The following is a 15,659-nucleotide window of genomic DNA, read 5'->3' on the forward strand; positions in this document are numbered from 1 at the left end:
TGCATTCAGAAGATCCACATAACAAGTGCATTTATTGTTTTCATCCTGAACACAAAGAATGCAAGATATGCCACACTTTCTCCCAAAAAACTCTAAAAGACAGAGAGGGATGATTGTTGATTTGGCTACAGAAACCGAAGTCCAAAGAAACTCCTCTATATGAGGAGGACAGTAACAACTCCTCTAAGACAGAAAAACCCCGTAAGAGGGATAGGTCTTATGAAAACGTGCCTCCTGGGTCACCAAAAAAGGCTTTGAAGAAGACCCACCATGGGTTCTCAGAACATTCCAAGAAATCTGAGGAGCGTCCATATATTTCCAAAAGGAGAAATTCTCAGCAGAAAAGGTTTCCATATCAACCCACATAAAAAAATCTTCCGAATCCCTTCCGTCAATGACAAAGCATAGTTTCTGCATCTCAGTTTGCGATCTCGTCAATGATGGCACCATTGACGACAACATCATCGACAACAGCGACGGTCACCATCACTACATTGACATCCACATTCACGTCAGCAGCATCGCCAGTGATAATCACATCATCACCAGTAGCATCGATGACAATGATAAATTCTAGGATACTTTCAACTACGGCACCGTCGACCAAAGAGTGTGGTTTCTTACCTGTAATCCCAGTTCTCTTTTAGGGAAGTCTCCATTGAAGTCATAAGCGTTTGCATAGTTCCACCCATGTGCAGGAATTCTGGAGTACTCTCCCATAGATATCTTCTTAAGTGTAGATGTTCACCTTTCTTCAGGAAGGCCTGTAGAAACACTTAAGAAGGAACATACTATACAGCCTGTAAACACAAGCTACAATGGAGATTCTTTAAATTGCACTTACAAAACGGTTAGTATACCAATATTTATCTATAAATTTAGGTTCGATTTTTTTACAACAGATTAAATTTCTTCCACAAACTTCTTTCTGTAAAGTAGAAGATGAAAGAAAGCAGGACAGTGATGTCCCAAAGGCTGCTCTTATGTGAGTTTAAACTAGTGTTTGTGCCTTGAGGGACCCAGAGACCACCGGTCTCTGATCATGCCTAGCAGGCAGCCTCAGTTCTTTTCGCCTATATACGTTAATAATGGGTAAGCCTAATAATGCCCTCTGTTATGTTCATCGGGGAGGCGGAAGGATCGCTTATGATTTCAATGGAGATTCCTCTTAGTTAGAACTGAGATGACAGGTAAGAAGCCATTCCTTCTCTCTTAGGGGATCTCCATTGATAGTCATAAGCGTTTGAATTGAATAACAAGCCCATCCCGATCAATAGCATTGGAAAAAACAGGGGAGACTAGGATTGGTACGGTTTGAACAATGCCTCTGCTCTTTGGGCCTTTCTAGGCCGACCGCCTTCAGAGTCTCAATCTTTAATATAATGTGAGTCATCTTATCATCAGTATAGTTGCTGAAGAGGGTAGCACCTGGAATGAAAGATTGATGATCCTTTGTTGAGACTCTAGTTTGAGAGTAGTAAGGTGGAACCAAGAATGTATTCTTGAGGCTATTCTATAGCAATATTCATGTGCCGCTAACAAGGTAGAGTCCACTGCGGCACTTATGACCTGATTAGATACCATGAGGCCTTCATTGACTACTTCTAGGCAGTCTTCCCATCTGTCCCTAGGAAGATCCTCTGCAAATTGTTGGATAGAGTGCCAGAATGCCCTATTGTATCTGTGAAGGAGGGCAGTAGTACTAGCCGTTATCATGGTGGTTGCGGCCATGTCGCAAACCTTGCGGCCTACAGAGTACAGCTTTTTGCTTTCCTTATCAGGTGGTACTGAGGAAGCAGGGGTGGTAGCATGGTGCTTCTTGGCTGCCAATATGACTGCTGGGTCAGGAGGACGATCTGATCAGAGGAAGAATGGATCCTGCCCGGGAGGTCTGTACTTTTTTTGAAGCCTCGAAAGAGCAGTCATAGTTGAGGCGGTCAGACAAAGCTCCTTTGCTGGCTTTAAGAGTCCTGGCTCCAACGGCAGCAGTGGTCTTGACGCAAACCACTGGTGGAGCGTCTCAAAGATAACAGATGTAGACGTGTGGGTAACGACATCTGTATATTAAGCTTTGCAGTTCCTCTTGCCAAGATCTCCTGGAAGGTGGTGATGTCATCCACTGGAGAAATAAGAGGAGTTGGTGAATCTGACAATGTTAGCGAATATCGCCCTGTAAAAGAAGATGAGGATGTTGTATATCTGGAACAATGCCTAGGTCTTATGTGTGAATTTGATTAGGGGTGGGCGGAATTTGCAAAATCCACTTTCACAAATTATCACGAAAATGTTTAAAATTATCGCAAACAAGCGGAAATATCGCGAAGATGCGGAAGTTTTTTTCCCGTATGTTCGCGAGATTTTCTGCATGGTTGCGGCTCGCCAACTTACCCATGTGGTTGCTTGCGGGCGCGGCCATCTTGTTTTCAGTTGCCTCGCGGTGCATGATCGCGAGAAGAAAGACGTGATCGCGCGACGCATGACGTCACTGCGGGCGCGAACTGTCGCGAGACAGCGCAAATGGCTAAAAACAATACAACATCTCATGGAGAACGCGACCGGATCAAGAAAACTTGTCGGCGAACGCAGGAATTCAGGTAAGGCGATCACGCGCGCGCGAGAATGTATTATTTTACAACGCGAGCAAGAAACAAATTATCGCCAAGCTGCGGAATGCGGAAATTTTGACATTTTCACGCTTTCCGTGGAACGCGAAAATGTCAAATTATCGCAATTTCCGCGAATGGAACGAAATTTTCGCCCAGGCCTAAATTTGATCGATGGCTTCCATGGGGAGAGTGCCTTGAGAACGATGAACACCTAGATTGACGCCTGTCATGGCATCAACGATGGCTCATTATCGAGCGCGATCTAGGTCTTGCCGGTTCTGCAGGCGTAGGAATTGGCGCTCATGGAATAGATTCAGGAGGTGGTGGAGGAGGTGGTTGTGGTGGTGATGGTGGAGGAGGTGGAGGCGGAAGAGGAGGAGATGGAGGTGAAGGAAAATCCGGTAATACTATCTGTGAAGAGAGGGACTATTCCCTCAAGCTTTCGGAAACTGAAGGAGAATACATTTCTGTCTATTTTCTCTTCTTTTTCTGTGCCCTTGGCATCGAAAAGCTTTTCCACATCAACCTCAGTTTGTGTCTTAACGTCAATCTGCTCCTCTACAGTGATTTCCTCTGACGCCTTGACGTCGGACTGCTCCTCGGCATCGATGGATTTGCACACCTTGACGTTGATACACTTATGGACGTCGACTTTACTGTTTGGTCAACCGTGCATACCCTTTAGATGTCGACCTTCCTTGCCTTGACATCGATTGGCACTTCTTCCTTGATGTCGAACCAACCCTGGATTGGTGAGCAAGTCAGTGGCATACCTGATGTCACCGTCTACCCCCTCGACGATAACCAGAAATATTTTTGTTTCCGGGGTGTAACCCTCTTTTTTGGACTTTCCATGTCCCTCAGAGGTAGATGGTAAAGTCCTAGTAGAGGACTGACCCTCTCTTCGCTCTGAGGTCTGACTTTGAAACTGTACTTGCTGTCTGCGCCGTACCTTCGAGCCATGAAGGCGCATTTTTTCCCTCTCAAACAGGGTGCGTCCAGAACATTTCTTGCAGTGCTGACAATGCTCTAGAACAAGAGTAGATGGAAAGAAGAGAATACACACGTTGTGAGGGTCTGATTTGGCCTCCTTTATCCCACAGGCATGGCACTTGTCAAACAGAGACGGTATATTAAATGACCAAATACCACAATTTTCTGTCTGAAAAAGGCAGAAATAGTGAGCGCATGATGAAAAACATCTTAAGAAACAGTTTTTACAAAATCCCACTGGAGAAATTTGAAGAGAAAAAGCCTAAAAGGTCAGGCTCAGTGCTCCGGTATCCTGCCACCAGGGACTAGAAAAAAGAACTGAGCCAAATGCCACCTGCTAGGCATGATGGGATACTGGTGGTCTCTGGGTTCTTAACGGCACAGAAAATAGTTTAAACTCACATAATAGCAGCCTGTAGCCTGTGTTTATAGGCTGCATAATATGTTCTTTCTTAAGTGTTTCTACAGACCTACCTGAGGAAAGGCGCACGTCTACACTTCAGAAGATATCTATGGGAAAGTGCTCCAGACTTCCTGCACGTGGGCAGAACTATTCAAACGCTTATGACTTTCAATGGAGATCCCCTAGAAGAGTAAGATAGTTAGGAAAATATCCAAAACATCGTCATCCACGTTACTGCTGACGACTTGAATTAATCCGTCGACGATGATACCGTTAATGACAACGCAGGCGAAAGCCCCTTTGACGATGACAACGCCGATAAGAGTCCTACCAATGAAGACACCTCCATTACAAATCTCATCAACGATGGTGACAACAACGGCACCGTTGACAAAGGCACCATTAACACCTCTGAGGCCAATCTCAATCATTTCTACTGAAGGAAAATCTCCAACAGAAACAATATTGCCTGCCCATATGTTGCCTAGTAAATTTTAAACTTTCCCGCCTGCACATTTATTAGATGATGATGACTCAGAGTATGAAGCCCCTTTGGGGTCGGATGCTGCGAGTACGACCAATACTATGCAGACCAATATTATACAAGTGAACAAACAGTACAGTATGAGGATCAGCACTCCTGTTATGGTCAGCAGGATCAACAGGAATAGTCTGTGTTAATGCCACTGGAGTAAGTCACCACTCTCCACTATATGCTCTAGGACTGTTATTATAAAAGTTTCCCAGAACCTGCAAAAACTGATCCTCTACAGCAACCTCCAAAACCCATCCGATCTCTTTAGATCCAGACACCATTTACATGTGTACCACCTATATTTCCAGTTCAAGTGACCCCTTTACATACTCTGGCAAGTACATTGGCTGACCCACCAGTGGACGATCCACTTTCCTCAGAGGAGGTTAGCGAAGTGAGGGAGATCAGAAACTCTGCTTCAGTACCTAATGAATGGGATGACTATCTGATCCCAACATCAGACCCACCTGAACCACCATCAGTGGACTCACCACTAGACATCGGGGTTTTCACAACCTCATGGAGAGAACAGCAAAAAGATTTTATCTTCCCTTAACAACTAAGCAATATGATTGCACTCAATCAGGAGCATCCCATTTGTAGACTTTATTTGGGAAGATTGTGTCAAGACAAGGGGAAATCCAGCTACAGTGTCAGCAGTGCCTCCTAGATTAGATTAAAAATACAAAGCACCAGACGATTCGCTGGCATGTTTAATTGGTCATACATAGCCAGATTCCGTCATCACGCGAAAGGCCCAGCAACGTTCAAAGAATCCATCAACCCCTATCACAACACCACCAGATAGGGATGGATGTAGACTGGATAACATCAGAAAACACTTTTTTACAATAGTAACCACCACTGTCAGAGCAGCTACCTCCCTTGCGATATTAGGAAGCTGTGACAGGCAATTGTGGTCTGATATCGCTCCATACCTTGATCCCTTACTGGAGGATTCAAAAACTGAAGCACAGAAGGTTCTCTAGGAGGTAGAGAAGGCTTCTGCAGATAATTGACCGCACAGTTGACATTTCCTCAACTGGATTTAGACAGCTGGCTAGAGCAGTAGTACTTAAAACAAAAGGATGGCTGAAGAAAACAACTTTCAAACCAGACATCCAGAGAAAAAACCTGGATATACCGCTTGGTGGTAAAGCATTGTTTGGCAAGCATGTCGACAATGGTTTTCAAACTATAAAGACAGATATGGACATGCCCAGGTACTTGGGAATGCTACAAATGCAAAGACTGCCCTTTCAAGGAGCCTGGGCAGGGGTTCATACTCTTATAGAGGAGAATTTCAACCTTACAGACAACCATTTTAACCCTTTCAAGGCCAGTATTGCTCCCAGTATACCCAACAATATAAACAGCCATCCCAGTGGCATACAAGCAAACACCAAGAGGTAAACAACCTCCTAGAGGGAGAAACACTGCTATAAAGCAGTGACCGTTCAAGGGTGCCGGTTACCCCCCACAATTCACAAAAACAGCTTGGAGGCCGTATCTCCAACTATCTTCATCAGTGGTCCCTTATAACAATGGACAGATGGGTTCTAGATGTCCTAACTCGAGGATACACACTAGAGTTTATCACCAAACCATCAAATATTCCCCCAAAAGGGGCGTCACCTCCCCATCTAAAGCAACTTCTGCTAAAAATATCAACCATGCCAAAAAAGGGAGCAATAGAAGAGGTCAAGAATACTCAGATGGGAATCAGTTTGTACTCCAGTTTCCTTCTGATACGAAAAAGTCAGGAGACTAGGGCCCTCTCTTAGACCTTCGGAAACTCAACAAATATTTTAGAAAACAATCCTTTGGCATGGTCATCCAGCAAGATATTTTGCAATTCCTCCATCATGGGGATCGCATGACCGGTTTAGATCTCCAAGATTCACACTTCCATGTCCCGACTCACCCAAAACATTGAAAATACCTGTGATTCAAGGTGGCCGGCACCCACTACCAATTCAACATCCTTCCTTTTGGACTAAAATCGGCTCCCTGCATCTTCACCAAGTGTCTGGCTCCGATAGCAGCTCATTTGAGACAAAAAGGAATGCTGGTATTCCCATAACTGGACCTCTGGTTAATAAAGGCTGCCACGTCTTGGCAAGCAACAACAGATACATCAAAGTGCCTCGCACACAAAAGCTGGGCCTCACAGACAGCAAACAAAAGTCATATCTCACACCGACAACAACGCTGACTTTCCTGAGAGCGGTTCTAGATATGAACCAAGACAAGTAATTCGTCTCACAAGAAAGGCAGTCAAGGATTTAGCAGCTGGCTCAGCATCAAAGCAAAAGAAAGTCTATTTCAGTTTGACTGTACAAATCACTCCTTGGAATGGTATCTTCTTGCATTCCATTAATGACCAATTGCTGACTTGACATGCGAACATTGCAGGAGGAACTAGACAAACAATAGGTGCAATTCCAAGGGTCATTCAACATCAGTCAGATTACGTCAACCCTGATAACATCCATGCAATAGAGGTCTCAGAGTAGAAATGCAGGCAAGCGGCTAGTATTCCTCACACAGATCTCAGATTTTGTAATAAAAACAGATGCGCCCTTAGAGGGATGGCGCATTTATCTTTAGGATTTGACAGGGAGAGGTGGAACAACCCCCAAAAGAAAATGCACATAAACTTGCTGGAACTCAAATCCATAGAAATGGTCCTAATCTCTTTTTTCCTTCCCAGAATAGCAAGATCATCTGTATTAATCTGATCGGACAATCCTACCGGCGTGCATTACTTAAACAAGCAAGGAAGAACAAGGTCATCAGCTCTGTCATAGCAAGTGCAAGAAATGTGGAAATGGGCCTACACAACCAAATAACACTAAAGGCAGACCATGTCCCCAAAGCAATCAATGTGTTTTTCAGACACGTTAAGCAGAACGACTGCCAGGTGCCATGAGTGGGAACGCAATCAGCAGATTCTAGAAGACATTTTTGATCAGTGAGGCAAACCAAACCTGGATCTATTTGAGACCAAGGACAAACGAAAATGGCGGTACTAGGCAAGCTGGCATCAACAGAAGGGGGCATGGGGGAAATGTGTTTTTGATCATATGATCAAAGATCTATGCAAATGCTTTTCCCCTGATACCATTTTTCCTGCGAATCCTCAGGAAACTCAAGAGGGAACCTGCCCGAGGGATCCTGATTGCTCCCAGATTCAGCTGAAGCCCATACCAAGGTTGCTGATAATGATGGGCAGGTACATCATCCGAATCCAACATCTCTACACTTGTCGGCCTGGCTCCTGAATTCAATGAATTCACAATGTTGAATGTTCCGGCAGATTGCAGGAAGATCCTTGCAAAGGACAGGGCCAACACCACAATAAAGCATACAAGCTCAATTGTATTTCAGTTTGTGGTGTCAGGAACCAATTGTTCTTCCTATCTAATACTCCCCAGAACAAATTATCCCGTATCTTCTTAATTGACAAAATCTGGTCTAGCTCCCTCATCCATTAAAGTGCATCTGGTAGCAATAGCACAATTTCGAAGATCAGATAAGTTACCTTCCTTATGGTCGAGCAGAGTGATCAAACAGTTTTTCAATGGACTTTTCAGGGTATCTCCTCCTGTGAAGAAACCTCCTCCTACTCGGCATCTAAATATAGTACTAGGACAATTAATGAAGGCACAGTTTGAGCTCATTCACAATAGAGACTTAAAATATCTGACATGGAAAACGGCGCTGTTTTTGGCACTGACCTCAGCAAAAAGGGTTAGTGACGTCCAAGCTTTTACAATTATGGAACCATTCATGCAACTCAAACAAAGACAGTGTGGTATTGAGAACCAATCCTAAATTTATACCAAAGGTTCCTTTGGATTTCCACCTTAATGAAGCCATAATACAGAGAACATTCTTTACCTATTCCCAAACTATGGCAGAAAAATCACTAAATACTTTGGACGTTAAAAGGTGTATAAAGTTCTACCCGCACAGGATTAGACAACTCCGCAAAACAGATCAATTGTTTGTGGCTTATGGGAATCTACGAAGAGGTTTCCCAGTTTCAAAGCAAAGCATAGCAAGATAGATTGCAGCACCTATTCAATTATGTAACAGACAAGCAGGAAAACACTTAACACACAAGGATGAGGTACATTCTACCAGAGCTGTTTTTACTACCGCAGCTCTCTTTGCTGGTGCGCCTATTCAGCAAATGTGCAGAGCAGCAACATGGTCCAGCAGGCACACCTTCACACAGTATTCCTTCCTGATTACTCTGACAAGAGCGATGTGGCTGTGGGTAAAGATGTGTTGTGCCATCTGTTCAAATAATGTGATACATTTCTAACTATCTTTCCCACCATCTGCTATAATATGATAATTTTGTTCTTTCCAAATACTAACTGCTGACTATTCTGTTCAAGCATGTGAATCTATGTAAGCTCTTCCCTGTAACAGTAGTTCTCCAGTACTATCTTTCATAGATTCACATTTGACCCACCCTCCTGCCCATAGAGGCCCCCTTTATTTCTCTACAGTAATATATCCACTCGTGCTGGTACATCTGAGGGATTGGAGACTCTGTGGTGAGGGTTCTAAAGGGTGCTGTCCCTTGATTGGCTAGACTCTGGGCCTTTTAAAATTATGTTAAAAAGCTATTATATTAAAGTGATTTTTTTTTAACATTGACTTCTATGTAGGTTTTTGACTACTTTTTTCCATGATACCGTGGGACTCCCACTTCAATGACGTGGAATGATTCAAGCATGTGAATCTATGACAGATACCAATTCTGGAGATCTACAGTTACAGTTAACTTATTTTCTTTTAATTCAACTAAAGTACCGGGTTACATAGACCTGGAAAAAAGGCAAACCAGGTGGCAAACATATCAACTAACACCAACCTGTTCACAAGGGCACCTCCCGGTTATGAAAGATGTCTATCCCCTGTGGAGTCGCCCACGGTTCCGTAGTGTCTCCTGTCATCTTCAGCCTTTACATGGAGCTGCTTGGTGCGCTACTCCCAGATAACTGCATAAAAATTCAATAATGTGCAGATAATACACAGCTCTAATTGAAAATCTCCTTTGCTGCACACATCCAACACCTCAACACTGATTGCACATCATCCAGATCTGGACATCCAGTGCTTACCTGAAGCTCAACCCAACCAAGATAGAATTTCTGTGATTGCCAAGACCAACAAATAAAATATAGAATAAACCTAGCTCAATGACATGAACCTTAATGGCTTTGAGCCCCAACTTTCACTGAATGCTAAATCACTTGGATTTACCCTGGACACTAAACTCATCCTCAAGGGACACATTGCCCAAAATAACTAAGACGGCCTGTTGCTGTTCAAGCTCTCATTCTCTTGCATCTGGATGGTGGTAATTCCCTTCTCCAGGGCTTCCCAGACTCCACACTGATATCCCTTAGGGGTATCTTACACACTGAGCAAGTCTCACCCAGGACCTCAGTAAATATGATCACATCACCCACATCCTGATGGAAATCCATTGGCTGCCCTTGCCAGCATGTACCATCTTCAAATCCAGCTGCATCATTTACAAACATATCATCGCCAGCACCCCCCACTTACCTTGCAGACAAGCTCACCATTGTTGGTAGTTCTTGGCACACTGCACTCAGGACACTATCACACTGCAGACATGTAAAGCACGAAAAAACAAGACAGCATGTCTTTTCTGCAACATCTCCTTATCCATCAGAACGGTCCCAATGTTGCTTCAGTTTAGGCAGGAGCTGAAGACTCACCACTTTAAAGAACACATTGCAGTGTATTAACCATCCATGACCCAGCTTCCTCTCCTATGACCTATTGATCTTATGCTTGTCTTTGACATTGTGCAGTCCTCCGCTGCCTTTTGGCTGGGTTCGTACATATTCATACATACATGGTTTCATTAGGCGGATGAAGGCATAGCAGTCTCAATATGTTCCTATAATAGTCTACCCTCTGCCCTCTTGCCGGCTTTGTCTAGGATTTTCACACCAGAATTCAGGTTTTGCTATTAGGTGAAAAAAATAAGCTATGTGCACAGCAGATTTTCACAGAGAATAGTACTATACTAGGGGTCGCCTAAGAGTCAATTGTGTTTGAAGGGGACAGGAGGAAGTTGAAGTATGAAAGTTTGGTCAAGGCAGTGAGTTTGTATTCCTCCCGTGTTCTTCCTTTTTTCAGATGGTCAATATGTGCCCTATTTTGAAATACTTTCCTGGACCACACCAAAAGCTCTTGGAGAACGCTGCCCAAATCTTCAAGTTCATAGATGATGCCACAGAGGAGCACCGAAAGACACTTGATGCCCAGAACCCACGAGACTACATTGATGCCTACCTTCTGGAAATGGACAAGGTGAGAAGGAGGTCACCCACGGTATTATAAGGGTTGTAAGTCTGCTATTCCTTGAAACACTTGTCTCCATATGTCCTTAAATCAAGAGCTGTGGCCTTGACAAAGGAGAGTGCTGATCAGATTTAAGTCATAAGGACCAGTATCTCCATTGGATATGTAGAAATAAAGAAATTATTTAATTAGCATAACATAAGCAGAAATATTAGTTATGTGATCTATAAGAAATATAGCCTGTTGAGCCTGGGAATGCATGGAGTCTGGAGCAGATGGCTCTGATTGGTAAGATGATAATACAGACAAGTGGGCATTCTAGTGGGCAGGATTATGGAGTGCATAAAGCATGCTTTTTGCGTTGATGAAACAGCTTTTGGAGACTTTAGTGCAGACAATAGCTGGTTTTGGTGAGTGAGTGGGTATATGAAATCCGATTTTTCAGCAGACCCCAAGTAAGTGTGGGACATGTACAGGCCCTTCACATTCTTTGCCAGGGTTCTGGAAAGATGATTCATCAATCAATTAGAAGAGAACAGCAATATTAATCATCTCATGGGCGATTTCCAATCTGCTCTCCAATCTGTCACAGCATTAAAGCCCCCATCCTGAAAGCTGGGGATGACACTTGGGTCTCCTATTAAAAACAAAAGCTCCTGCTCCTTTTCGTTCTTACCAATCACCAGCCTTTGATACTGTTGACCATGATGCACGAGAAAAAGTTTTGAAGGATTTAATGGGCATAGAAGAAAGAGCATTCAACAGGTTTCTGAGTGATCGCAATTTATCAAAATAGTTCATTCTTTAGGTAATTCTTCCGCATATACTATTAAAATTTCATACAGAGTCTCCCAAGCTCCATCCTCTCTCCCTTACATTTCAGTTTCAATGTGGAGCCACTAAGGAATGCCTTAACAAATCAGTAAATCTCCTTTCTACAATATGAAGATCATACCCAGTTATCCATTAAGACCAAATGTTCACACAACCTCAAAACTTAACCATCCACCGGGATGACTCATGTGAAACTCAAGTTGAACCTAGCGAAAACAGAATGTCTCCTTCTTTCCCCTAACAAATGGCAGTAATTGCACACTAAGAGGACAAATCAATTTAAAGACACTGTTACTAACGATGTTCACATGAGCAAAAAACATTCCATCCATGTTTGAAAAACTCCTCTACTCTAATCTTCGTGTCAAAGAAATGGTCAGAAAGGCCTTCATCCAAATACATGTGTAGTCTCAAGTCCTTCTTCCATAATAATTAATTATGTTGGTTTTGCAAGAAATAGTCATCTGATATACTCAATGGAAATGCTCTAATAACTGTACTGCCCAATCCTTGATAATTGTCTCTCCCATCTGTAGTACTATGCAGTGATACCACAAACAGTGTACTTTGCCTTATTTTCACCTCAACTGTGTATCACTGAACCAAGATGTAATCCACCCTGTCATCTTGTGCCATATGTCTCATTGCAGTGCATCAAGAACTATAGGAAATCAACTAAAAAATGAAGGCGATTCAGGTACAGTGTGGTCTTGCAAAACAAAAAGCTTCAAAGCACATCATACCTCAAGAAGAACAATATATTAGACTATTCAGAAAATGATGGTTTTATATTTCATCGTGTGGCAGTATTTGCAGAGAGGGTGTATAACAGCCTTTATCTTTAGACTGATGAGTGTACTTTAGACTTATGAGTGACTTAGCCTGGAAGATCCTGTACCATCCACTACTGAAGTGATTTTTTATTTTTTAGCTGTTTCATGCAAACCTTATCATGCATTAGAGAGATGGTGTTGAAGAAACAATAAATATTGATGGAATCATAGAGTAAGGTGGTGTAATTCCAGGCTTTTTCCTAACGACCAAAATGCAAAGGATGTGATGAAGACAGGCATTGGGTATATTTTATTGTTTGGAAGCTTTTCTTCCGAAAACCTCTATGCCTTTAGCACATCCACCAGTGCAGCAGACAAAATAAAGGCAGAACAGATTGCCAAGCAGACGCCATGTTTTTTGGCCCCGCTCGGCATTCTTTATTTTTTAAATGAACTCCATAAGCATTAGTTTGTTTTAAAAAAAAAAAAATAATAATAAGTAACTTGATGCTCAGGGAGTTGCGTTAGGGGCCTTGTTTGCACAAAAAACATTGTTTGTTTACCTTACCTGATTTTTTCCATACTGACAGGGAAATGCAGTGACAATCACTCTGTCCTAACTAAAGCAGGGCGACCGTCACAGTGGCCCAGCAGCCCAGAGACAGACAGACTTCCATGGGAAGTGTTTCCATCAACAGAGCTATTACATGACATAATTTGTTTGTGGCATGCGTAGCTGTAGATACACATGCTCTGCATACTCCTGCTATCTAGTTTTGAGATTGGATGTGTGTAACTTCTTTTTCTTCAAAGACATCTTTCAAGCTGCAAGGTGTAGTGACTCCTCTTGTGACTGGCAATGCGTATGGGGTTTGGCTCCATTGTTAGATTGTTTTCTTTCCTCTATTGAGTTTGGATGTGCCACCGATTGAGCTACAATTCGACACATCGTGGTGTTTGTCGCCAAACTTCTTCAGTCTTTCCTCTCCTGCTGGTATGGAAAACACATTATGCGTTCAGTTTCTCCTGGTCTGATCATCGGTCTATTTTTGATGATCAAGTTTCTCTCGATGCTCCTCCTTAGAGCCTTGCTCCTTGTGTGGCTTTCCACCTTGTTTCTGGTTCTTCACATTGACGATGATCACCCAGTAATGTAAAAGACTTGCTTTCAATACAGCCCTCGGTGTTACTCCAAGTATCCTTGGACCAACCAACACCAGCTGCATCCTTTGTCTGTCTCCTGAACATGCCAAGGTTGCCTGTCCAGCCTTCCCTACCTTCTGTTCCAAAAAAGACTCTCAGGTATCGATGCGATCGGAAACCTGCATGCCGGAAAATAGAGCATCAGGAAGGAGATGATACCTTCAGCATCGAAGAACAGTTGGAGGTCAACCCATCCACAGTCAGTCTCTGCAGGTCAGCCCCAAACCCGGCCCCCAGTCCGAGTCAGAGACAGAGGAAGAGTAGCATCTGAAGCCTCGGAAGGTCTAGAAATATTTGACAGTGAATGCAGCCTCTGAATCTCAGAGTGCACACCGACATCGTGAACAGATTGAGCACCACCACTTTGGGAGTCTGGTGCTGAGCCCACAGGCCCTTTCACAGTTATCCTGTCCACCACAGCCTGTGGGCCATGGTCACCACTTACAAACAGCCTAGGAGGTGATACTGGTCATTTCACCAGCGCTGAAAGCACCTCACAATCCCCGCCCATCCTCTGAGCTGACATCTCTGCCAACTGGGGCGGCCGCAGTTTTTCATACGGTGCGGCACGGCTGTGGAATAGTCTGCCTTCTTACATGCGTTCCATGGAAAATTTATTTCAATTCAGGAAAGCATTGAAGACTTGGCTGTTTGTCAAATAATTCTGGAGCAAGGCTAATTGGAGTAGTGGACAGCGCCAGGACACCTTTTGTGGTAATCGCGCGCTATATAAATCACATTAACATAACATAACATAACATCAGCACCAAAACTACCCCCAAAACCCTCTTCAGCCTAAAAAACACAGCTCTGCATGGAAAAGTCTGTGGAATCCTTCGATGTTGAGTTGCTCAGCATCAGAACAAACCGTCAATGGTGAGCCTAGAGGATTCAGAGCAGCCGAAACTTCATCATCTCCAGAAGGAGCTTGGCACATAGTAAAAGAGTCTCTTCATCCATCCAAAGACTGGAAAGATCTCAACAAACTTGCCACCTAACCCACACAACACTCTTCCCAGGAAGAGAAGACTAACTTTTGAGGAGCAGCTTACCCTGGACCTCACCCCTATGAGCAAGTGCAGCAAACATCAGCTTGTCCTTCCAGCTCGTCCCTCCTCCACATCCTCCTCCACCCTGCAAGCCATCGCCATATTTTTCACCTTCTCCAGGGCCATCACCACATTCCTCTGATGGGGGGCGGAAACCCCTCCTACCTGTTATACCCCTTTTAACCCTAGGAATAACCCTTGGGACAGGTACAATGTCGATCTCCCAGGGGGCATGGGTCCGGACCTTTATCCGGTCAAACCTCCCCACCAATGATACTACTTCATATCAGGAAGTGATACTTCAGGTCAAAACCTTTCACAAGGTTGATCTGCATACCTTCCAGGAAGACAGCGACTTTCTGGTTGTAACACTGTCCACCACACAGTGCACCGTGCAGTTTCTCCCATGCTCAAGGGCATGCTCAAAACCGCACCGGGCACCTTCAAGGATCCCTTTAAAGCCAGAGTCGCTACGCAAAGGATGGATAAGAAATATAAGGACTCAAACAATGACTTTACCTACGTCTGTGGCTTGCTTCCACCGGACACCCTAGTGGTCCACCCAGCACACTAACCCCCCAGGGACTGGTGACACACCTCCCTGATGAAGAGAGCAAGAAGATCAATGCAGCAGGCAAGAGGGTCACTTCAGAATCCACAGCACATTGGAGGATTGCAAATTCGATCACCTTGCTCCTTCGAGATGATGCAGCCGACTGCAATGAGATAGAGGAACTTCCCCAGCACCTCCCAGATCATTACCTACAACAGGGCAGCAAACTAGTCTCAGAAGACAAGATTATATCTAACACCACTATCCGCTGCACCCCTGATGTGGCTGATACTGTGGCCAGGGAGATAAATTCTAGTGTCCTCTTTCCACACCATGCTTCACTTCGTGTC

General features: G+C 43.9%; 1 protein-coding gene across 1 annotated transcript in view; it reads left to right on the forward strand.

Annotated features, from left to right (window-relative positions):
• Window positions 1-15,659, forward strand: part of LOC146772837 (cytochrome P450 2D17-like) — a 191,946-nt gene that overhangs the window by 114,226 nt on the left and 62,061 nt on the right. The window contains exon 5 of the mRNA XM_085637807.1: window positions 10,733-10,906. Coding sequence (XP_085493933.1) covers window positions 10,733-10,906 — 174 coding nt within the window. The remainder of the gene's footprint in view (window positions 1-10,732; window positions 10,907-15,659) is intronic.

Source organism: Triturus cristatus, chromosome 12, assembly GCF_964204655.1.
Source record: "Triturus cristatus chromosome 12, aTriCri1.1, whole genome shotgun sequence".
NCBI classification, from domain to species: domain Eukaryota; kingdom Metazoa; phylum Chordata; class Amphibia; order Caudata; family Salamandridae; genus Triturus; species Triturus cristatus.